At 43.6% G+C, this 24,509-nt stretch overlaps 1 protein-coding gene across 1 annotated transcript; it reads right to left on the reverse strand.

The window, feature by feature from the left end:
• Positions 1–2,023: 2,023 nt before the first annotated feature.
• On the reverse strand, positions 2,024–23,555 carry LOC135401078 (zinc finger MYM-type protein 4-like). The gene is made up of 19 exons (XM_064633231.1): positions 23,229–23,555; positions 20,759–21,285; positions 20,284–20,365; positions 19,246–19,343; positions 18,081–18,314; positions 17,153–17,413; positions 16,599–16,796; positions 14,986–15,237; positions 12,794–13,106; positions 10,618–10,772; positions 10,247–10,535; positions 9,712–9,911; positions 8,681–8,804; positions 7,839–8,074; positions 7,303–7,525; positions 6,568–6,690; positions 6,248–6,472; positions 5,374–5,479; positions 2,024–2,356 (listed from the first exon to the last, which is right to left on the reverse strand). Exons 2-19 carry the CDS (start codon positions 21,278–21,280, stop codon positions 2,170–2,172), a joined length of 3,828 nt encoding a protein of 1,275 aa, XP_064489301.1. The 5' UTR covers positions 21,281–21,285; positions 23,229–23,555; the 3' UTR covers positions 2,024–2,169.
• Positions 23,556–24,509: the final 954 nt, after the last annotated feature.

Raw genomic sequence — 24,509 nt, forward strand, 5'->3', positions numbered from 1 at the left:
AAGCAGAAACCGAACAGACCATGAAATATTCCGATACGATGGAGTTTCGTTCACAACGTATCGTTAGCCATTTCAGATAAAAAAAAAAAAAAAATTAGTTCGTATTGTAAATCAACCTCACCTAAAGACTCGATACGCAAAATATAAATGCCGTCTGCGAACATTACGCGCTTCTACGAATTTTCGAAAGAACCCGCAATACTTCGTAGTTTTGGATTCTCCAAGTGTATGTGACATCACCGTGCCTCCTAGGAACAGCGCGAAAGACTGTCAGCATGCAGCTGTGGTGAGTACCATTCGTGAGGACCACAGAACTCCTACAATTATGATTTCTGTGGTGAGGCCTGTGAGGAGACTGAAATCAACCATCGCGGAGCAATGTTGCCAGATGTATTGCAGAATGTGCACCACATGACGTCATACTTTTCGAAACGAAAACTAGAAATTAACTTGAAAACAACATATCGTAGGTGATGTGTTTGATATATGATATGGTATGATGTATTTGATGTATGATATAGTGTGAGCGCACACGAGAGAGATCTTTGGTCCAAACGGAGCTATAGAAACCCCTCCGCTCCTTCGGAAAGCCCGTATGAGGATGAGTGAGGTTGACGTCACCCCACGACGTGGGGGATCCAATGGGTGGCGCTGCTGATTCAACGTCATAAGAAAAATCGGGCCGTTCCCCTAAGGTCGCCCCGCTAGGCACAAGGCTGACTTTTCAGGGTGTTTTTGTAAATCGAATACAAGTACTACGCAAAAAGGTCAACCATTTGCGCAGCTCCACAGTTTCCCTCTTTCCCCACATGCAAAGGGAGCGAGCTCATTGGCCCTCCTTCCAAATAAAGTGCCACTCCGGACTCAGAACAGCGTTTATTTTGCCTCATGGATTCTATACGCGAAATTTGAATCCTGCTTACGAACGCTGTGCATTTCTGCCATTTTTTTTTAAGATTTGCTGAGCTTCCACAAGTTTCGATGACGCGAGAAGCGGGTGACGTAATCATAAGCCCACAAATTACAATGATGTCATGTTCAGGAGAGGGCAATGTCTCCTAGCAACGACGCCGGCGTCCGGGAAGGGTCACGTGGTGGAGAAGTCACGTGACGCTGATCAAAAGAGGGGGAAATGGGAGAGATGTCTTTCCCCTACTTGTGTTTGCTCGAAGGTCGGAGGGGTCGGTGGGTATGTCACGTGGGGCTCCGCTAATGCCACTGGCTAACGCAGTGCAAAAAGTGAGCCCCCCCCCCGAACACGCGAAGGGCAACAATGTTGCCAGATGAGAGCCGGGCGCTCAGTCGGAGCCTAACATGACGTCACAGTTCTCAAAAATAAAAACTAATTTTCTCTAGCTTCCGCGTCATGTAGAGCCAAAATATTTTGCAGGAATGTAAAGTGAGACAAGAAGATTTCAGTAACATAACTTTGGTAGGATTCTGAGACACAAGATTTAGTCAGTAGTGGGAAAGACGCACTGGCCTTTCCTGTGAAGTGAAGCCTACGAGCACCCCGTCGTTGATGGCACGCAGGATGGCGGAGAGAAAAATATTTCGGGGTGGGGGTTTGAACCCTCTAATCCCCCTGCTTTCATGTGAGTGGACGAATACCTTCGTGTTGTGGTTTCTCCACAGTCTACTTCCTTTCATGCACGGTGACACACTGTTATACAGTTTGTCAAACACAGTGCCTTTGATTGGTTTGTGGACTGTTCTCGAACAAACCAAGCACATGCGAACTCCAAAGTCACTTCTATTGTCCTTGGCATGAATTGGTGAATGGTTTCGCTCCTGTCCATGTGTAATAATTGGTAATGGAGGATGAGGAGAAACCTTGTGCTTGTCCCCTTATATAGTTTTCCTCGAGCACACCCTGCAGAATCAGTCCAAGAGGTACGATTCTCCCTTTCACCTCGCTCTGATGTGTTTTTATATATCACAAGTCCACTATAACGAGCTTCTGAAGTGACATGATGCTTCTTTAGTGTAAACTTGTTAGTGGGAATCGCAAAACAGGTCAGAATAACACATTTCAAAATTGTTTTATTTTGCTAAAGCACCTCCATGAGAACAGCTTGAACAAGATGAAGGACACATGTAATGCCTGTCAAAACGATGATGTGGAATGGTGTGTACATCCTGCATCTGCAGGTGGTGATGAAAGTCCAATCACCTATCATTGAAAAGATAATTCCTTATGTCTTGTACTTCCTTTACCATACAGAAGCGAGTGAGCATCCTTGCTATCACCTCCTCGCCCAAAGGCTGTGAGGAGTACCACACTGCGCCATCCGGTTGACAGGACCTTTCTGGCTGCATGTAGAACACGTCCTCCCTGCATTTTACCGTATCGGGGCTACATACAGAGAAAAAGAATCAGTTGGGGTGTATGACAATGCAGTCTATGGGGGGCGATACAGCTGCCAACAGATTTTTCAGATCTCTGGGAGCCACAGAATCAATATGAATTTTCAGTCAATGGCAAAAATCCACTTTGTTTCAAATGTCTCTATTCAGAATACTCAAAAGTGGCTTCAAAAATCTGCCTATGCGTGTCTGCTTTGCTGCACGGACACTGGACAACACATCTTGACGAATTTCTGCCAGTGTAGCAGCCTCACTGAACACAATCATGAGTGCACTGATGGCTGCAATTATTGCCGCAGTCGACAGGGGAGCATCAACATCCTCGTCACTTTCGCCCAAGCTTTCTGCTGGGCAAAAATTCTGTACGACTGTCAAGGTTAGTGTACATATCAAATGTTACACCAGATGGGATTGTCGTGCCTGAGAGCGGAGGTCTTCAACCAAAGCTGGGCTGTCCGCTGAACCGCTGCTGCCAGTGATGTCTACGCTGGCACTCCTTTCTTTTACGCTGTCCTTAGGAAATCCAGCATGGCAGAAGTTGTTCGCCAGTTGTGTCCTTCCCTTCCACGAGTTCACAAGAGTATTAAGTGTGGCGAGCGGAATCACATTGTAGTTGCTATCTTTTCATAGCACAAAATGATGCGTGATAGAAGGCGGGTCTGGTGCATAACTAAAGCCCTCTGTTTTCTGCTGCGGCAAATTCAAAATTCCGCGGCACTGACTAGTAAATTCTGCGATTCTCCGCGGCGAGCAGTCAACAGCTGCTTGAAATGTGACACACTTTCTTTTCTCGGACAATGTGGGAACAAAAAATGTTATAAAATTACAGATTCAAAGCACTGTTGTGGCTCAGCATTACATACACGATATCTTGTGTTCTCATCTGATGCGGTCTGTTGCCTGAAATCATTTTATACCTGCTGAAAGATCTTTCAGCATCTACAGAGTACATAGGAACTTTATAGGAAGTAGTTTACGATACATGCCCGGGGAAGTTACATTTTTAGTACACCCCTTTTTGTTCTTCGGCTGTAGCCATCATTTAATAGTCTTAACTTCTTGAAGGCAACCTCCCAGATATTAAATCAAAATCCCCCCCTGCTACCGCTAAACTGCATACGAGAGGGACGCTGCCCATTCCTCGAGTGAAGTATACACAATAAACATGGGCTAATGTTATCCTGAGCTGCACTACAATCTGTCTGTTTTGTCCTGCACAATAAACAATTTCGTAAAGCAGGCTTCAATTTTGTAGGGGCGGCTTCACCTCATGCAGGGAAGCATCGGGTGAAGCCCACTTTCGGGAGGTGTCGTCCGCATTCGGCGAATAAGTCCAATTATTCGGAAACCCGAATATTGAGTATTTCGATTCGCGAATCGTATACATCCAGTGATTGATATTCGATTCTCTTGAGAACTCTAATATTCACACACCCTTAAAAATGAAGGATTCCGTGAAACTCTGTGCCATACGAAGGATTCCGCGATTAATTCCGAATTTCGCGGAATCACGGAATCGCGGAAAACGAAGGGCCTTATGCATAACGTTCTAGTTTTTCATAATCTGCCAATCCAATGGCTGCAGCACACATGCCATGTTGGGCGGCCAGACCACCAATCATCTTGCAGAGGTCCGAAGCTGAGGTCGCCACATCTCAAGTGGAGCAGTTAAGCATGTATGCTCCGCGCCTTCACACACTTGCGTGCATGCGAAGGCAGATTTTGGGTTGACCTATTTGTTTAGGACAGTGGGCAAGAATAGACTGTGTGTGTGCGTGTGCGGAAGGTACTGTGCTTCTTCAGTGATGAAAATGTCCAAATACACTGTTGCAAGAATTTGGCTATTGTATTGAATTCATGCAGCCCCTTAGAGCTGTGCTCGATCTAACACATGGCGCTGTCAGAAGGTGCATTTTTGGCAGCGTCACATAACGACAGCATACAGTGCTCCTACATCACTGTTTCAACAAGATGATAGCGTACAAAAATGCATTTCAGTGTGGCAACAAAATGAATTCAAGGAAGGGGTTCTAAAGTCCCCTTCTGACTTTGAACTTCAATTGTCCATAAATGTGTCCTGCTTTCTACCAAAACATCGCGACAAGATCTTCAAGTGATCAGGAAGAGCCCAGTACCCGAGTTTACTGGGAGATCGAGACTTTCTTTTCCTGACACGTATTAATATGCAATGCTTCTAATTACTCATAGCGGATGAGACTTTACAGTTGGTCTGAGGCGAATACTTTTGACCAACTTTTCAGAAAATTTCTACCTGAAGTCACATCTGAAAGTTTCACAATATATGCCAACATCTCCTGAAAAAGAACTCTGGGGGATGAAGCAATTTCATGCTAAGGTAAGAAAGGGGACAGAAAAAATGCAAAGCAAGGACAGAAGCAGCAGTGCAGCACTGCAACTGTTTAATGCAATGTGGGCAAATGAGTTACTTATACAATGTTAGAGGGAGAGAGTGCTCTTCATTCAAGTGTGCACACTTGTCCTGCCTGTTCCAAGAATTGTACGAAAGGAAAGAATGAAAGGGAGACAACAGAGAACAGAAACTGAGCCGTATCATCCTGTACGCCTCTATTATCTCTCTTTCGTTCTTCCATTTTGTTTTGGCTATAACTGGGGTTGCTTTGAACCTGGTGTTGCAGCTACACCTCTTACAATGGGATGCTAGATTCCCAGATTCTGTCAACTGGTCGCAAAGGTATTTAGGATATGTTCCTGCAAGTGGTCATTAATACACCTGCCTGTCTGTCCAATGTACTCTTTCTTACAAGATATGGGGATGCTGTAGAGTAGTACTACTTTTACACATGGGACAACAACAGTATGCCATACCAACAAGCACAGGCCAAAGCTCTCTTAACTCTGTGGTATGGAAAAAGAAAGATGGACAAAATCAGAAGGCGAGTACAATTTCCGTTCTCCAGGTTTCTTTTCAAGGTGCTGAAGCAAGTAAACTGCAATCTGGTATGTTTTCCAAAATGCAATACATACCATTTTGATAGGTAGAATTCATAGAGCTTGATGGGACACCTCAGAGGATCCTCCAAATTTTCTACCTGGTCTTCACACTCCTCCTTTGGTTTAACAGAGCTGTTACCTGGGTGGAAACACTACACAATCACTTGATACAATACAATACAATACAGCTCTCATTCATATTGCTTGCAGAGTAGAGTTTGCTAGAAAAAATAGCTAAGACAGAAGCTGATAGTAAGACAGAAAAAAATTTCCTGACAATTGTGTAAGCAATACTTCATACTAAATCTCTAATCTAAAGCTTGTGCAACTCCCGGTTACGCAAATTCATCAGTCGTAAGATGAGGTGAACTTGCTTTGCATCGTGCGGGAAATGTGGGATCTCCAGTTCAACACAGTCAAAGAAGAACAATTTTCTGAACAACTTGAATTCCTTCCAATCAAAAACTGGGCGGGACTCTACTAATGAAACGACAAGTTAGTCTCGCAACATCATTTGGAACGGGCTTATAGCTAAGGCAGAGAACACATATTTCAGTTTGCCATCCGTTGAGCAACCTTTCAAGCAGGAGCTGTGAACAGCCTTGGCACTACGAAGAAAACGTTCCGCTTTGTGCCCTGTTCCAACATTTCGGACATAAGCACAAACCAATTTTTTAAATTGCAGTGCTCAATCAACGATGTATTGAAGTGGAAAATGTAGAAGTGTATCTGTGAGTCACGTTACATACGCTACGTGCTCACGTTCCAACATTATGCGGGACGAGGCAGTGGTACTGGCTCTGAAGGAAACCTTGTTTGGTGACCCAAGGCCGTCCCGTGCGCGCCTAACACGATCGCGGAGTAGTACAACATTCACACAACAGCGATATGTTTCAAATCAACGCACCTTGCCCTCTTCCTGTATACCTCAACACGCGGATTGAGCGGGCTTTGGGAACCTTCTGCCATTGTTTGGAAATGCTGGTGAAGGACAGGCAGACATTCTCTTTCACTGTATTCAGCTTGAAGTGCTTCACACTAAAATACATGATCGTGTTGAGCAGCACAGATGGGGAGTGTGCTCCCAACTGCTTGGCCTCCCACAGCATTTCTTCACTGATCCTGGGGACAGCTGCAGAAGAGAAATAGAGGGAGACATTTTTTTCTTCTAACGACGAGTGCTGTAAGGTGTACATAGCAGCAAGCATCGATGGTTAAGGAACTCACGTTCTGCAGGACGCTCAAGAACGTTACACAACAGGCTGTTCAAACAACCTGCAAACATCTCATACTGTGGATCGCTGAAGACATTGTCGAGTCGTTCGTTCTCGAATAAGTACTGTTGAATGCCTTGAAAAGGAGACGAAGACCATCATCAAAATTTGCACTACATCAATAGTATTCAAAAGTTGGAAACAACTTTTTAGCCTTTTTTAGCATAATAGTATGTGTTCAAAGGTAAAATGTTTCGTAGAAATTATTGACTGAACACTGTGCTACTCTTGCTGCAACATTTTACGTAGGGTCTAAGTACATTTTCTTTCTTTTGGCAACCTACGAAAAAGCGTGACACTTGTGTATAGGTCGCACTCAAAACAGTGTGTGCTCGCACAAAGACGTGGAAGAGTTTCGGAATAGAAGTCGCAACCAAAACTTGTCACTAGAATAAGAGCTGGCATAGCAGGGACACAGAAGAGTAAGAAAAGAACGTATCAGAAATGATACGTTGAACTGCAAGAACCTGCTTGCATAATGTTGGCAGAAGGCATAATGGAAGCAAAAGAAGGGGGTACTGTATGCAGCTTTATATTGAGCAGCATGCTTTCATCATAGATTATGCTCACATTTGGTAGGACTGCGAGAAAAACACAGTAGTAGGAAGCGAAAAGCCAGATCATCACAGTTCTACGGTACATAGCAGTATGCAGCCAGTGATGCATTACTTCGTAAACTGTGACATACCTAGGCACTGTACATATATGCATGTTGGAGGGTAAGGTTCACCCGAGGGCTGGTTAACTTCCTTGATGAAAAGGCAAAGAGCATAATTAAGCTCTTCAGGTGTCATGTTCAGTAGATCGGTCTTGAATAACTTCAGCCTTCGGGAACCCGTTTGCGACCCCATTTCTAGATCTTGGTTCTTCTTCTTCACCCAGTTTGACCAGGATTCCACTCCAAACTCCTTCTGTGCATATCAATCAGGCATTGCAAAATCAGCATAGTGAAAGAACTACAAACACCCTGACTCTTCACGAGTTAATAGCAAAGGGTGAAATTTCATTTTACGAAATTAGAGTCAAATATTTTAAAAACTTGAGTAGCAATTAATTGTAGGCCCTCCTGTTCCAAGGCTCAATAAAACAAAAAACAAAGCTCTCTTGGTGCAAACTAAAAACTGACACTTCCATAGAAACATCCTTCTACTTGGTGAAGATATTACTCGGTGAAGTCAAATGCATCAAAACTAAAGCACTGCAGTGTTAGAACACGCTGCAGACCTTCAAGGTGTCGTAGTCCGTGATATCGTCCTCCCTTTCTTGATCAGATGGATATTCCAAAATTGCCGGTTCAATGTAGTCAGGGTAGTCCATAGGGTCCTCATCAGAGACACATGGAATTTTACTCAGTGGTTCCTCACTGCCAGCTTCTGAGTCCTTGTCCATACTATCAGCAGTCCTCTTTAATTTTCTATCACAAACTTCTTGTGTGTTCACACTGCTTTCTTTTGGTGAATCTGCATAGAGTAAAAAGTAGCAGCAATTTTGTAGCAGTAATTTTTGTCATTTTGTAAGTCGTAGCAAAGTACAGTAATTGTATCAACAGTTGACAGTTGGTAGAAGCTAACGAAACTTCTACTGAAATGCAAATATTCTGAGGAAAAATTGCATATATCCAAATTTTTTACATAACTGATGGCAGTAAAACCTACATCTCACAGGTTTTGTCATCGCATGCCAAAAATAATGGTTAAAAGCTTCAAGACCTCTACACAACAACTTTATTGTGAATGGGGAGTTTCATTGCCAGGGGTGATACTCTACACCATTGCTGGTGGTGATGTGGGGATGAAATCCACCATAGTAATGCAGGAAGTACACAAATGATATCTGCTCAGTTACGTTAGTTAAAATACCGTATAATTCAGCATAATTAATGCATAACGTGACACGAAACTTATCATGTATTGAAAAGAATTCTCTGAGGCTATACAAAATGTGGTCTTGTTTTGGAAGGCAAGCATGCACTTATGAAAGGGCAATACTTGTCAGCAGAAGGAAATAACTTCCATTGCAATGTGTATTCAGAAGCTTGCATATTGTGGCCAACAATACCAGCTTACCTTCTGTTGCGCTAGTTTCCTGCTGATGTTGCTCACTCGGTGATGAAGCTTTTGGGACACCCGTGACTAGGTGAGCTATATTCAACAGAGCCTGATCGTAGACTTCACTACTTCTCAGGTGGTCCTGTATGGTGAATGGTGCACATCATGATAGTGTTCAGTCACCACTTGTAAAATCGTAAAATTCTTGTTGTTTTAATACTACGGCAAATAGATAGAGCTTGAGGTTTTAGGGTTTAACCCGATTCTCCCCCAAATTTGCACCCCGAATATGAGGTTGCTTCTTTATGGTGGAACCTGATTTTTACCCGGCAAATTGCCCCCACTGAGACGTCTGTAGGAATGCACATTAACATGTTTGGCAGCAAACACAATTACATCACCATTTGTACTGAACCCGTTCAGTTAGTTTGAGTAACTGAGCCCGATTTCTCCCTAAATGTAGCATACTGGAAGTTTTTCCATCCGAATTTGCATGGATTTAGAGCGCATGTTTATTTTGGCAATTGATGTTCTGAGGCTGGAACACATAGAAAGGACAAATACATGCAAAGCCTCAAGCCTTCTTGAGGCTTTTGTATGTATTTTTCCTTTCTATGTGTTCCAGCCTCAGAACATCAATTGCCGTCATGTTCAACAGTTGCCACTTGCGTCGATCCCGTCGTATGAATGAGAAAACATGAGAGGGTTAAAGGGGGATGAGAGAGAGAGTGGTTGGTTTGTCCCTTCAGATGACGCACCCTTTGAAGTCGCTGGGGAGGTGTGTTAGCTTAGCTCAATTGGTAGAGCCCTGGATCGGTAATCCAGAAGATGTGGGTTCATGTCCTACAGCTGGCTAACCTTTTCAGTGACTTCCTTTTTTAAACATGTTTATTTACCCGATTTTTACTCCCCGAATTTAGAAAAAAATATTTCCCGAAAACCTCAGGCTCTATGAAGAGAAGTGCACTCAACCACCCCCTTTAAGAAGAAGCCTACGAGACTGAAACGATTTTGGTGAGGAAGGCTCAAAGAAACAAATGCTATCTTACTCTTATTTGCTTGATGGTTTCCAGGATTTCATCAGTGGTTTCCTTTGTTGTGGGTATGAAGATAGGCACTGGGATAGGAATGGGAAAAGGAATAGGAGTGGGCACTGTTTGTGTGTACATGTGCATTGGTGTTGGGACATATATGGGAACGGGAATTGGAATTATCCCTTTTAGAGCTTTTGGTGCATCACCACTTTCTTCTGAAAAGAAAAAAGGGACAGATATTTGGTATTACTTAATCAGATCAATGTGGAAAGTGAAGCACTATAGTATACGTCCCAGTAACAAACCGAGTATGATTCAATAAAAATAGCACTTCCTAATGGCTGGTTGAGTCAGTACCCCTGAAAATGTTGCTCAGCCCATTCTTCTTAACAAGGTGGCACACCTGAGAAACAGTCCTGAGAACAGTCCAGTTTTAAAGCAATTCAGACTGTAACAAGTGGTAGGTCGATAGGTAGTGAAATACTGGGCCGGTGTTCAAAATCCTGAACATATTCCAATTCCAACTGAGTTCCAACCGAGGCAGACTCACCTGTTTGTGTATCCTTGTGAAAAGGATGCGGCCTGCACGAGATACCCTTAGACTGTGTGACGGGCTTGCACTGCATGGTCTTGTTTTTCACAAGCTTTGGAGGAGGGAACTGTACAATGATCTCTCGTGCTGTGACGGGCAACTGGTCTTTTCCCACCACAGATGACATAGCAACCACTGGAGGTCCTCCTAATGTTGGAGTCACTGTCACAGACGGTTTAGCTAGGATTGTGGGTGAAGTCACGTCTTTCATCACCACGGAGTGTGTTGCATTGCTGCTCGTCGTTACCTGGGCACAAATAAATGTTACCGTGTGCCAGCTTTCTCGGCATAATGCCATGCAGTCCACTGCATTCTGCCCTTTCACTGACCTTGACAACCGGAGTAAGATTGGGCATTTTTGCCGAACCTGTGACCGCATCCACTTGCTGTAAGGTCGTAGGCACCACATTGTGGGCAGAGTTAGGTGCCAAGGACATGATGCTCGAGATGATGGGTGTAGAGTTGCGGCCCCCCTGATTTTTTGCTGCGTTCAAATGTGGAACGCATAAATGCCAGTTTCTCAAATAACATCAATGCAGTGAACATATGCTTTGCAACTGCATGCATTTGTGCAACTGTAAAATAAACCATTTATTTTTGTTACGCAGAATTTACGTCTTTCCGATCGTTTATGTGGCTGACACTTGAGAATGTCCTTGAAAAACTAATCCTCGAGAACGTCGAGAACAACCAGACACACTCATGGCCACGCTCTAATACCCATATTTGCTTGTTACTACCCGGTTTAAGTATTCCTTCTTCATTCAAACCATTGAAGATTGGAACAAGCTAGCATCAGAAGCATTTGACTCCGACGAAGCCTTTTCAGCATTTACTGAACGTTTTCTAGTTGATAGCTAATCTGGGCAGCACCTTTGTGCACACACCTGTTATGTACGAGTGTGGTGTTGCGTACGCTGTGTAAAATATATGTCTCTGCATGCACTCCTGCTTGGGCACTTCGGGCCTGCAGTTTGTGAGAAATAAAATAAATAAATATTATGGTTGTACACAACGCTGCAATATAACTAGCGTCTGACTTTTTCGGGTTAAACCCGATTCCGTACGATTATTCCCTCCCAAATGGGTTTCGAAACAATTCGGGTTAAACTCAATTTCTGCTTCAATTCCAATCACATATTACATTGTATCACGTATCACGTAAACAATTTAGTAGCAATCTGCGCACACGTTTGGTGAAAATATTATCTGAGTGCAACAATAAACTATGCGGAGCAAATTTAATATTATATCATGGCTGCATTCCAAAATAAACTCGATTATGTCATGACCGGCGTTCCTAAAACGGGTCGCCTACCCAAGGGTAGCGACTCTGGATCGACTCGCGCTACTCCCTATCAGATGGGGTAGCTAAGAGTAGTGACGTCAGAGCTGTCGTCTGCATAGAAATTTATGGTCGTCTGCTTTTCCTGCAGCTCGTCTCGGCTGCATCATGTCGGATGCCCGGAAATTCCAGATGTTGTTCTTCAGAGCAGTAATCATACATACAACACACATCAGCTCAGTGCATGTGAAGATCCAAAACTGCTTCTATGCATTTTCAAGTTAGCTGCGGACCAGAACAGCACTACCATTTCTTGGAATGTGCGATAAATACCCCTAATTCGTGGCGTGAATGCTTTACGAACACACGCAGATAAACACACGCATACTGAAGTCAACACTGTCATGGCAGCGGCCAAAGCGTACAAAGCAGCGGCAAGCGGTTCTGATGTCACTGTCGTCTGCTGTCGCCATGTCGAGAATCGTACTCACGCCCGTTCCACAACCTACCCGAGGGTTCCCCTACTCTCATGGTGACATGGTACAACTCCACGTGATCAACCCCTACCTGAGAGTTAGTTCTGGAACACAACCCATGTGGTGTTTGTAAATATAAATCATGAGGAATGCACGTCTGGCAAATGTGTGCTCCTAACTACTGGCCGCTTGCTGGAGAGAACGAAAAACGTAGCCCGATAACACCCGATCTCACCCCGAATTTGAGATTTCAAAATAGCTCCCGAAACCGGGAAAGACACTTAACCCCAAAAAGTCAGACCCTAAATATAGCACACACCAAGCCTTGTGCGTTAGGGTTAAACCGGGTAAGAACCGCTTTTACCCCGAAGTTGCATCATTGTCAATGTGGGTAAAACCCGACAAGCTCTAAAAGTAACCTTGTCAAAGTGCAAGTTCATTAATCAATACATGCACTGGAGGATGCTAAACAGTGTACATTCAGCACAGCTATTCGGCTTATCATGCTCATCTCAAACACAAGTGACTTTTTCAAATTTCCCCCTGAAAACCTGCTTTTCCACCAAATGTCGCTCAACTTTGCCCTATTTTACAGCCCCTGAAATAAAACCCGATTAAAAAAAACAAAACAGAAAAAGACATAGAACACGAAAACACAAGGGCCTCAACATACACCAGGTGCCTTCTAGTTCAGAACGTAGACAGGCAAAAGATGAAACATCCACACACTTCTGCGCCCCTTACTTTGAGTGGCGGCTTGGTTTGCAGCTTGGGTAGCAGTAGGTGCGGAAGTCGTAAGGGTAGGTAGATTTGAGAACTGGCTTTGGAAGTTCAGCACGCACTTGTAACAACAAAAGTTGCGAATAGAAGCATCACTCATGGTCAAGTGGTATTGCGCTCCCTGCATTTTCCCACAGTGGTCACACCGCACGACTCGTGAGGAAGAGGCACTCTGGTTTGCTTTCAGCAAGCTGAGACAGTTGAGTGAGCAGAACATCTGACCCTGAGCGCCGGCCTCACCTACACGCTCAATCATGTCAAAGTTGTACTTCTTCACCTGGAATGGAAGAGAGAGAAGAAAAAAAATTGTGATACTGTGCGATCACGTCAAGCACCACTGACGTTTCTCACTTCGTGAACACCGCATAAGTTGATTATTTCGGACAGTGCATTCTAAACATAATGGTTACCTTACAGGTTATTAGGAAGAACAAAGTAGGAGAAGCCAAGCTAGCTGGTGTGCATGATGAAAAAGGGGTCTAGTTTAAGGAAGAATGGGAAGACACCCTGTCCCCGTTCCCAGTCTTTCCGTGGCTACCCATACACAATAAAATGTCACATTGTGCTATGCTATGCAAGTAGGTCAGCTGTCCATGCAGCTCCCCAGCTTCCCCCTTTCCCCTGTTGCCCGTGGAGCGACCTCATTGTTCCCTCTCCCAGATAAGGGGCAACATTTCAAGGTTGGAGTCACTAAATAAGCTTCGCTTCAGAGTAGCGACACTGAGCTCCACAGGCGAGCAAGGAAGAAATCTTGTTTCCGTTCCGCACAAGCGCCATCCCCGGTTGAGATTCAAGGTGAATCGCACGTGGTTTCATGTGTGTACCCATGCAGGTCTATGAGTGCCCGCTTATTGCTGCCTTGTGAATGGACAGACACATTGTCACATGGTTTCTCCAGACTTTTTCCCTCTCCCATGCGCAGAGACAAACTGTTGTAGCGAGTTACTAGGCTGTATCGTTGTGCAAATGAATGCAAAAGCACCTCTCCCACTTTATTACTTCATTATCTCATATCAGCACACTATGTTGTTATGAGGTTGTTTACAGCAATTTGCATTGTTTGACATTTATTTGTATTGGGCTGTATATTCACTGTATCATCTTTTTTGCCCACCCTGTTACGTAACACCCCCAGGGGGTCCCTAACGTATGTTAAATAAATAAATAAGAAGGCAAACAAAAGGAAAGCTTTCAATATCTTTCCAATAACAATAACATTTGTGTTGATGATGACAGGTTGGTGTTTCATGACACATGGGCAATTATGGCCATGGCGATATTTGTGAATTGTGGCTTGTAATTAATTATTTGGGACGCATTAACTCTAGTCATCTACTCGGCCTCCACAATGTAACCTGTACTCGCCAACATCATATATCTAGTCTTCTATTCAGCCTCAACAATGTACCGTAAACATATTTTTATTCGCGGTGTATTATTTTTCGCGAATCGCGCATTCAGTCATTTGCAAAATTATTCGCGTGTATTTGATTTTGCGATTCCAGGGCTGTTTCCTGTCGCAGATTAAACGTCAAGCTGTGTTCGCGAGTACAATCTTTCGCGATTTTTCAGCGGTACGCGAAATTCGCGAACATTAATACATCGCTAATAAAAATACGTTTACAGTAACCTGTACTTGCCAACATAATATATCTAGTCTTCTATTCAGCTTCCACAATGTAACCTGTACTCTCCAACATAATACAGATATCTAGTCTTTTATTCAGCCTCCACAATGTAACCTGCACTCGCCAACATAACAAACCATAAAAAGTGCCAAACAAGGGTAAAGTAGCAGACTAAACTGCAAAAGTTAACAACCGTAAAAATGAGATGATGCACGTAGAAGGATATAGCATAAACACAAAATCACAGCTTCACGTGTTCTATCCATAAAAAGTCACTTTTTAAAAGGTCGTGCTGGTTCATCACCCAATAAGAAGATTGGGTGGAGTGTCACAGAACTGAAGTAAATGGTAGGAAATGACAATTGTTTTTTGTACAATGGACATGCTATGAGGATGTGTATGGCGGAGAGCTGTGTCCCACCAGTTCATACATTCAGATAGTTCCTCTCTCTGAAGTAGGGGTGCACCCAACTTCCAACAGCATTTTGCGAGCATTTCTGCAAGCTAGTTTCTTTTGCTATCGCTTACCTTACACCATGAACAGGGAACAATCTTTCGGTGAGACAGCACAAAGAGGTTAACACACGATTTGCTGCAGAACTGCTTCGGTGACAGCTCATGGAGCACTGTCCGACCCTCCTTGGCTTCCGTAAGATTGCTGCTGCCATCAAACAGCTGATGACAGTTCTCGCACACATTTGAATGCAGACCATGCCTGTACCGAAACGAAGCCACACACAGTTCACAGCAAAGAGGATGGGTCTCCTCTTTGAACTGCACCTACACAAACAGAACAGAAAACACATTAGGAACCACACCTAACGTCAGAAAATTTCAAAACCACGTTGAAAACGAACCAGCGCCAGAGGAATTTCGATGTCTAAGTTTACTTGCAAAGCCAGTTTCGGGCCACTTCTTCAAGGAAGAGCACAGATACTGGCATGCGATTGTACCTTGTAGCCCCAAAACTAGCCAGATTTTTCGCTGCATGAACTGCAGCACGCACAACGAACAGTGGGTTTCCGATCCTGATATTTCGGGCAATTTCTGCGGTGATTGTGTGGAAGTGACCCACGCCCAGAAGCTTGTGCATAGGTGTAGAAGCTCACACACTCGTGCTGGCTGGCAACGAACGTAATGCAAGTGGATTTCGGAATACGGGTGTTTTAGGGTATGACCCGTTTTTACCCACCATCATTACTTAGAGTAAAACCCGAAAATGAACTTGGAACAGTGCCAATTCAGCCACCAATACGGATACTGGAGAACACTATGCATTGGACACTCAGCACAGCTGTTCCACATCTTCTGTCAATCTAAAATGCGAGAAACACTTTATTTGTATTTTCTACCCCAAAATATACTTTTCCACCCAATCTCACCTGATTTTACCCTGTTTTACGGCTCCTGAAATAAAACCAGATTTTTACCCCCCCCCCCCCCCATGAAAAAAAAACAACAACATAAAACCTGAAAACACAGGGCCCTAAATATGGGCAACATAAACTAATGCATCATCCTTGATGCCAAGTCAGGAAAACAACATGGCAACAGCCATGCCAGATGTGGTCGTGGGCTTAGATGTAACAGCAGAACAGGTTATCGCGATGTCAATATTCTCCACTTATGCAGAGTCTGCGAATCATGTCAACATCGTACTCTAGTGCATCAACAGTGCATACGGCAGCATCAACAGCATCTTTGGCTGTGTTAAAAGATGGCAAGCTGGCTGGATCGTACTGAACTATTATGCCCTATGTCATCATCATCAAAATAAGGTTACACAGCTGCAGGCCGAGTTGCACAAACAGTACAATGCGGGCTGAAGCACGCTAATGTCGCGAAGGGGTTCTTGCGGTGACCAAGGCGATCATTGCCATCGCACCTATTAATGAAGCTATTATACTACCATATTATATTATATTATACTATACTATACTCTCCGAAAGCATCTTCTCACGTTTGTTGAGTGCGGAGCAGCATTTGCAGCTCTTTTAGCTATTCTGAATAAATGCTTAAGAAAAGAAAAAGTTTTTCCCCTTTACTAAGAATTTAGACTGTCGATCAGTCGGATTAATTTGATGGCCCCCAGAAATGTAAAAAAATGGTCAGCAACTATGTGCTGCCTTTGACAGACTTACCTCATACTTGACGGGAGCATCCTTATTGCACGCTGAACATTTTTTGATGGGGGCTGCTCCAGAGGACGCTGCATTGATTTTCTCGTACCGCTCCAGACACTGCTGGCTACAGAAGTCCTTAAAGTGGCCCTTCTCACCGACAGGCGCCAGGAATCCTTCTGTTTGCGAGGACAGGTCCTTCTGACATAGGCAGCAAACCTGCATTGTTGAATCAAAAGAGGAAGCACGATGTCAACTATATAGACTTTCTGCAAGTTCAGTGTTTTTTCTACATTTTTCCTGGTTTAGATAGATTACAGCATGATCTAAATTTTTGTTCCTCGTCATCACTCGAGAATATACTTCACAATGTCAGCAAGATACACACAGCTAGAATCTCTTAAGATAATTAATTTAGGTACAAATTTAATGCCACTAAATTTCTGAATTCCTCAGCAGAAGTTTTCACTAAACATGCAGGCTACATTCATGTGTTATACGATTATTGCAGCATTGCATGCATATAAACAAATAATACACAAGTGAGGTTTCTACACCTGGACAAAACAACTTGCCTTAAGCCCCCTTTTGAACTCCTCCAGGCACTTCCCTGAACAGAACTGCCTTATGTCAGAGCCAAAACGGACACAATATTTTCCAAGGGACGTCTGCGGGACGACCGCATTGCAATGTGAGCAGTGGGATCCAGAGGTTGTCTGATACTTGCTCAGGCACTCTTCACCACAATACTCCATTGTTTCCCAGATGAGGAACTTGTTGTCCTCTGCACCCAGTTTGTGACTGCAATGGGCACAAACACGCCAGTTTCCATGCCGCTGGAAGGAAGAGAGTGTGAGGTTGTGAAATTTGGCAAGCACTCCGTTGCTGGGACTCGTAGTAGCACAACAGGGTAATATCAATCATTGTGCATAAGTTGCCAGTGAATAAACGAGGACACGGAACTAATAAGGCGTAAGAAATGTCCTAGACAAGGAGCAACTACGGTTGTGAGGGGTAGTAAGTTCCCAAATGTACCAATTTGAGTGTTTCTTGTGTAGGACATGAGCACCAGATGCATGCAGTTTCTGGTCAGATACCTATTCTACTGTTCGACACACCATATCACTTAATTGTAGCATTCAAGCATGCAATAAAAATGTTGGCATAGAACGTGGCCTATTTCCATTTTTGTGCAACGTGATAATTATGCAGTAATGTTTCAACTGCATATACTATGTAGTTATAATAACAATTTTGTACATTACAATACAGTGTAACAATTTTCGTAGTGATACCAAAAGTAAGAGATAAGATAAAGCAGCATAAGCTGAAATGTACAGGGTGCATTCATGCAGGAGTGAAATATAGCTAAGCAATACTGCGTTGCAAAGACAACATTTGTGCTTCTTCTAACAGACACACATAATAAAGCGGATCACTGGAAACATGAATGTAACGTCTATAATGAGCATGTTTACATAGACAATAAAAGAGACAACTCACTTCACTGTACTTCTTGATGCAATTCTCTGAACAAATTGGCTTGCACTCCCCTGCTATAGGAAAGTAGCCCTTGCCTTCAGCTATCTCCTTCTGGCATACAGCACATTGGTCCTTGCGCTCTACTGGTTTCTTCGGAGCCAGCTTTTGCTTGTTCCGAAATGCCTTGAAGCATCCATCTGAACACAAGAACTGAGTCTTGCCCTGGTATAGGACTTGATATCGTAGCCCTTTGGTCTGAAATTGGACAATTTGCACTTCTCAAAGATGGCTTTACCTAGGACATATGGGCTGACACAAAATCAGAGCGAACCACTGTATCACTTGTAACAGACATTCTGCTACATTACATTAGACATTATTCTTGACAAAGTGAAGTATTCTCTAGAAATTTGAAAATGCTGTTAGGTACTATAACATCTTCCCTAAGAGCCTCGTGTTGGTTTGCTGAAATTCTCGGCATGCAGGTGCAATGAGGCTCTCACACAGAGAAATGAGACAACTCTTTGCAACATGGGAACACATTTGTCTGCGTGTCGATAACTTTTGCCAGGTCGTGTGCGTGCAGATTACATGCTTTCCACGTATTTCCATGGCAACATGGTCCATGACTTTCTGATTCACAAATGGTATCAAAGTTGCGTGTTGCTGATACTACCGCATGGCATTGAGCAACCTAATAGCATACAGGCAATGTGTTGCCACACTACACAATGTGTAAAGCATGGGCACGTACAAACGTGTTGGAGCCATCCCTGCTTCACACGACCAACTTACATAGCAGAAACATAGATGACCCTCTAGAATGACATAAAAGCTACACAAAAGGTCATATGTTTAGATTCCTGAAGTGGCAGTGTGGACACCATGGAAAATCTCCTCTCATCACACAGTAAAAGCCACAGAGCCACACAAGCTTGAGTAAAGAAACAAAAGCAGCTTCTAACTAAGAGGACAAGTGAAGGAATTCTTTACAATTTGTTTCCAATTTATCTCATGTGGACAGTTTATCTTACTCTTGCTACCTCCCTCATAAGAAAGCACTTGCAAGAAAGTGTTTAACGAAAAACAAAATGCACATACACATACCACGTAGCATGTGCAGTTGTGAAACTGATTCCCAAAAACATTAGGAGAAGTCAAGGGAATAGTAAAGCTGGGTACTAACGGCAGAGCAAACAGCACAGGTGTTGCTGGTCTTCTTTGCCGGTGCTGTTCCACTTTCTGGAGGTCCTGAAGGGCTTTCAGGCTTGGACTCTGCAGCACCTGATTATGACCACAACAAGCATAGAAGATACTGCTTCATACGGCAAAGAAATCAATATTTTTGCAATTTGTAGAGCAAAATTTAAAGGAGCAATGAAAGCCTCGCTAGCAACCTGTAAAAATTAGCTTTTTGAAATAATTGAATTTCAATTGCAGCCACATGGCCATAAAATTAATTAAATTACTTAAAACTGCAAAATCATAATTGTAGCAGTGTAAAAGATTTTCCACCACAACTTGGTCTATCATCAAGATATCCACATGGTGCAGCAGCGAAAGGAACAATGACAAAACGACAAACATGACACGAGCCGCAAACCTACAACCTTTACTGAATAGACATAAATTCACAATGATTATGCAGACATTTGAAACCCCAACCCCACCTTTTCCCTTTCCTTCCTTTAGCAGCCTCCCTGCTTTTGCACGAAAAGTTTTGACAAAGTCTTCTTGTTTTCTTGTCTAGGTCATCATCGGAGTGCTAACACACGCCTCACCGAGATTTCTTATCAATACAGTTTCTACCACATGCCTTACGTGTATATCACGGGTCCTTCGCATCATTTCAGCTGAATCGAACCTTGGTTCGCAAGCACAAGCCTGAACATTCCTTGCAACGAACCCAGCTTGCTCCTTACTGCTGGGATGACGGCAACCCTGTGCTTTTCTTCTACTTTTTCAATTCTGTGGGTGACCGAATGTATGTATGGGAGTACTACTTTCTTATACTTCTTCTCCCCGTCTTCAGAAGCTCAGTTCTTAAGACTGATTACCCCACACTGCAGCACAACATTGCTGCAGCATGAAAACATGCCTGCATCGTTGACTGCCCTACAGAAGCAAGTAATCTGAGTTCTGTTTATGGGGCATTCGAAAGCTCCTTTAAAACTGTGGCATGCACTTTCAAACATTTACCAAAGGCTCGAGCAAAAGTGCTAACTTTTAGTTTCTTTTGATGGGGCCTCCACTGCAACTTTCTGTTCCTCTTTAGGACCATCATTTTCTTGTTTAGTGGAATTATCCTGTAAGAAATATAAAAAGTCACAAAAGAGATTCCATATCATGCATGCTGTGGGCTCATAATTACCTTCAGCATTTTGTTAGATACCCTTTACACTATATTACTATGACCGCGCAACAATGTGTAATGCAGTATAGCACCTGCTTGCGCACAAGAGCACTGCAGGAATGGAAGAACATACTAAAGTAACAACTCCAGCCAAAAGACGCGGACGTCTGGTTAAGACAGTAAACGACTGATCGACCTGCAGTATCTGTCACTTACTGCAGGTTTATCTGTCGTTTACTGTCTTAACCCGCGTCCTTTTGCTGCAGTTTTTAAGTATGTACTTCAACCAACCACCCCACTTGAGCCCATCAATGGAAGAACAAACAGTAAAAAAATCAGCACACACCGTTCCTGCCTTGGGGTCCTCTTTAGTTGCCTTGCCTTGATTGGAGAGCCTGGCTGCTATTGCATGCATGATGGACAACTTTGTCACCTTCTTCTTCTTCTTTACCTTGCGAGGAGATGTAGAGGTGGGTGTTGCTTCACCAGAGTTTGCATCACCATCATTGTTACTAGTCCTGCCTTCAGATGCCTCTTCAGTCACCTCATCACTGGCTTCGGGTTTCCCCACCACATTTTCTTCCTCCTTGACAGCTTCCGATTTCAATGGCTCTCGGTCCACTTCCATCTTAGTCTCACTGGAGCCTTCCCGCAGAATATCTTGGGTGCCATTTACTTCTGCCTTGGAAGGCTTTGATGATGTAGAAGAGGCGTCCAGTGCTTCAGCTGCAACTGAATCCTCTCCTTGACCATTGGCAAACTGTTCACCATCAAGCTTGGAGTCACATACTGGCTCATGAGTACCATTTGCATGAGCTCCCTCTGACTTTACAGGGACATCAGCAAGGTCTTCCCCTGTCTTGCTCATGTTACCTGGAGTAAAATTTGACAATTTTTTGTGACCACCTAAAGAACAGTCAAATTAGTGCACACAACAAATGGTGAGGACATCAAAATTCACCTGCGGTCTGCCTTAAAGCTGTTCTGACTGCTTCCGCAGCACTTTATTCCATATCAAATTGCAGCAATGAAACATGAAATCAAGTTTTATAGCATGGGGGATAAAAATCATTTCAAAGCTGGATCTGTGAATATCAAAGCAGATGTTGCCGCATCATAATGGAGCAGTGCCCTACTTGATTGCAAAATGAATGATTGATTGACTGTCTGATGAAGCAGTAAGTCCCCTCAAGCAGCAGCTTTGAGAGAGGTCTCCTACTACAGGAAACCAATGAGACTGACACATGTGAAATGCTTTTGCTCCATTCTGCAAAGCTCCTAGGAGAACATGTGTCATAAAGTTGGAGTTTCAAACACGAAGCCCACGATCAGCTATTCTGGAGCACAATGGCCTCTGACATACTGAACAGAATTATGCGGGCCTCACAAAAACTTTATGATGAATTACCAACACAAACAGATTTGAAGCTTTCTTTTCTTTGTTCTTTTTGCTTCCACGGCCTAGTGCTGTCCATGTTTGGCAGCACATATGTACGTGGGAACTCCTTTTCACCCATGACCTCCAACAAGGCTAAGTTGCGGTCACAGCAAGCTACCTATAAGAACAACTACGAATATTTACGTAAACTAAACTGAGTTTCACAAGCTTGGAGCAACCTCTCTGAGTATCATCCATGAGCAATTAGAAAGGAACGTGTGTTTTTTTTTTTTCATCTGTTATACTAACGTAGAAGGCATGAAACTATCCAGTGTCAGTAAAAACAGTTCAGTCTCCTTGTGTTCTCTCTGTTTCTTCTATGCCTCTCTGTGTAAGTTAGAACCACAAGCAACGTCGACAATACAGTGTGCATAGAAGAGATTATTTTATTCCTCCTGAACATCGACATGGTCGTACGTGAAGATCTACCTATTTTCCTTCGCGTCATTTTTCATTAATTCAATAACCAACGTGAGAAGGCAGCCTACTTCTCTCTCTTAGTACTTCAAGTGGAGTTCATGCAAATGCACGGTTTGGATCCTTTATAAGAACACTGCTCCTGTTCTTACTTTTGTGGATACTTTATTGTCATTATGATAATTCATTTTTGTGCACACCTCCACGATGTAGTTCAAGGTCAACGCAGCCTACTACTCAATTTGATGTCATGCGTACCCAGGTTCCTAACCTTTTCAACCATGCAAAGAACAACACACAAAATCTGTATCTTTCTACGCTAGTATATGTTACAAGGTAATAAAAAACAGTAGCTCAAAAGTTGATCACACTGTAAATCACGTAGGCACTAGTAGAGCATTCAGACAAGCGTAGAGGATGCCTCCCAATAGCAGCCCATACTGATGTAGTTGCACCATAGCCTCCTATATATGCTATGGCTGCTGTATAGGCTGCACTATGGCCTAAACTCGCTAACCTGACTGGATTTATCAGAGTGCTACTGGAGATAAACAAGTGACTCATTACTATCAACGGCAACTTGCTTTTATGTCTGGTATAATTCACACTTCAGCAACTGATACGATGAAATATTACGTTGCGATTTGCAGTGACTACAGTATTTACAACATGGAATAGCTTATAATGGGAAACGATTTCAAAGCCGGAGCACAACGTCAGAGATCAACCACCGTTTACGTCCATGTTCTTTGTAGTTCAGAACGACAATGTTTTGATAGACATTCTAATGGTGTGTTTGGAACGGTGGTGACACCCGCATCGTCTTTAAAAAATGAGGAAGAAAAACCAGCACGTCACAAGAACACTACAGCGAGTGCCCTGCCGTGAGAAGCAGATGAACAGGTGATATCACGTGTGGATAACCTCCTGAATTGTGTGCTTGGTTGAGTATCAAACTTACTAGACTGATTGCTGACGGTGACACATAGTTGATAACGGTGGACTTGCTTATAAATGTTCAGATGCACTGCCTAAGATAGGCTAAGCCTTTCAACTGCGTTTAAAGGGCCTGTTCTTGTGAATACGCTCGACAGGCAACCAGCATGGATAGTCTACCATCTGTGTGGACAACAGTGGGAACACTAATCACAGAGATCACCTCCGTCTGGCACAATTTCATGAGTAAAAGCGTCACAAACAAATTTGTTCTGACATTTCAAACAACTAGAGACTCGTAAACAAACGCGGGACACCGCACCATCCGGCTTGCTGTCCGGCTACTCGCGTGGCTAAAGTGTGGCTAATATCAGGAGCCTGTAGCGCTGCCCCCTATCGCTGTTCATGTGAAAAACTGTGGTAGTTCCAAGTTTCCAAGTGCAACCCACGCGGACGCGAACGATGTACTAGTCTGCAAGCAGCAAACCTTGAAAAATCTAGACAGATACCAGTATAATACCAGTACGAGATGGGCCGGTGGCTCCTCGGGGGTAACTTTGCAACTGCCCAGTTGGCAGTAACAGGAGAGATGGGGTGGTCCCCATTTAGGGAAAGAGAGACCCGCTCAAAACTGACATACCTCGGCCGGTTATCCCACCTTCCAAGACAAAACTACGCTAGAAGGATCCATGAATTCATAAGATATCGTGGCATCCAGACACAATGGGTCCAAAGAATAACCGTACGAGATAGAATATATAGTGCGGGAACAACGAGGCACAAGTCGAAAAAGAATGGGCTCGGACCGTGAAGAAAGAATTAAGTCTCTAGACAGCAATTAACCCACTGGAGGAAAGGACTAAAGAAAAAGAAGAGCCTTGCCACATATGCCCAATACAAAGAAGCCCCGACACTGGTTCCAACATACAATGGTGACAGGGAGAGCGGGCTGCTGTTTCAAGCGAGGAGGCGGGTTCCCTCCTAACCCAAAAGAGAACACATGAACTCTTTGGAGAAGCAAATCCGGAATGCCTCCTCTGCGGCAAGGAAGAGGACGACATAGATCACATTTTATTCAGATACGAGAACCGATAGGAAATATCAATACACGGACGGAGCTCAAGAAATGCAACGGAAACAAGGCCATAGCACTGGGCCTCCTAAACCTGGAATGCCCGGAAGCTGCCCGGAACCAGCAGGTGGATCCCCAGACCAGAACGAAACTGAAACTACACGTCTGTTCCCACATACCACCCAGCGCCATCTACTGGAGCGGGAACGAAGAATGAGAGAGACCAAGAAGAGA

The sequence above is a fragment of the Ornithodoros turicata genome, chromosome 7 (genome assembly GCF_037126465.1).
Source record: "Ornithodoros turicata isolate Travis chromosome 7, ASM3712646v1, whole genome shotgun sequence".
Lineage (NCBI taxonomy): Eukaryota > Metazoa > Arthropoda > Arachnida > Ixodida > Argasidae > Ornithodoros > Ornithodoros turicata.

Excerpts from the sequence above, each read along its gene's own strand:
- LOC135401078 (XM_064633231.1), bottom strand. The coding sequence starts at position 21,280 with ATGAGCAAGACAGGGGAAGACCTTGCTGATGTCCCTGTAAAGTCAGAG. Across the intron at positions 20,366-20,758 it reads AGGACCCCAAGGCAGGAACG|GATAATTCCACTAAACAAGA; the intron begins GTGTGTGCTGAT and ends TATTTCTTACAG. Across the intron at positions 17,414-18,080 it reads GCATCAAGAAGTACAGTGAA|CGGCATGGAAACTGGCGTGT; the intron begins GTGAGTTGTCTC and ends TCTTCCTTCCAG.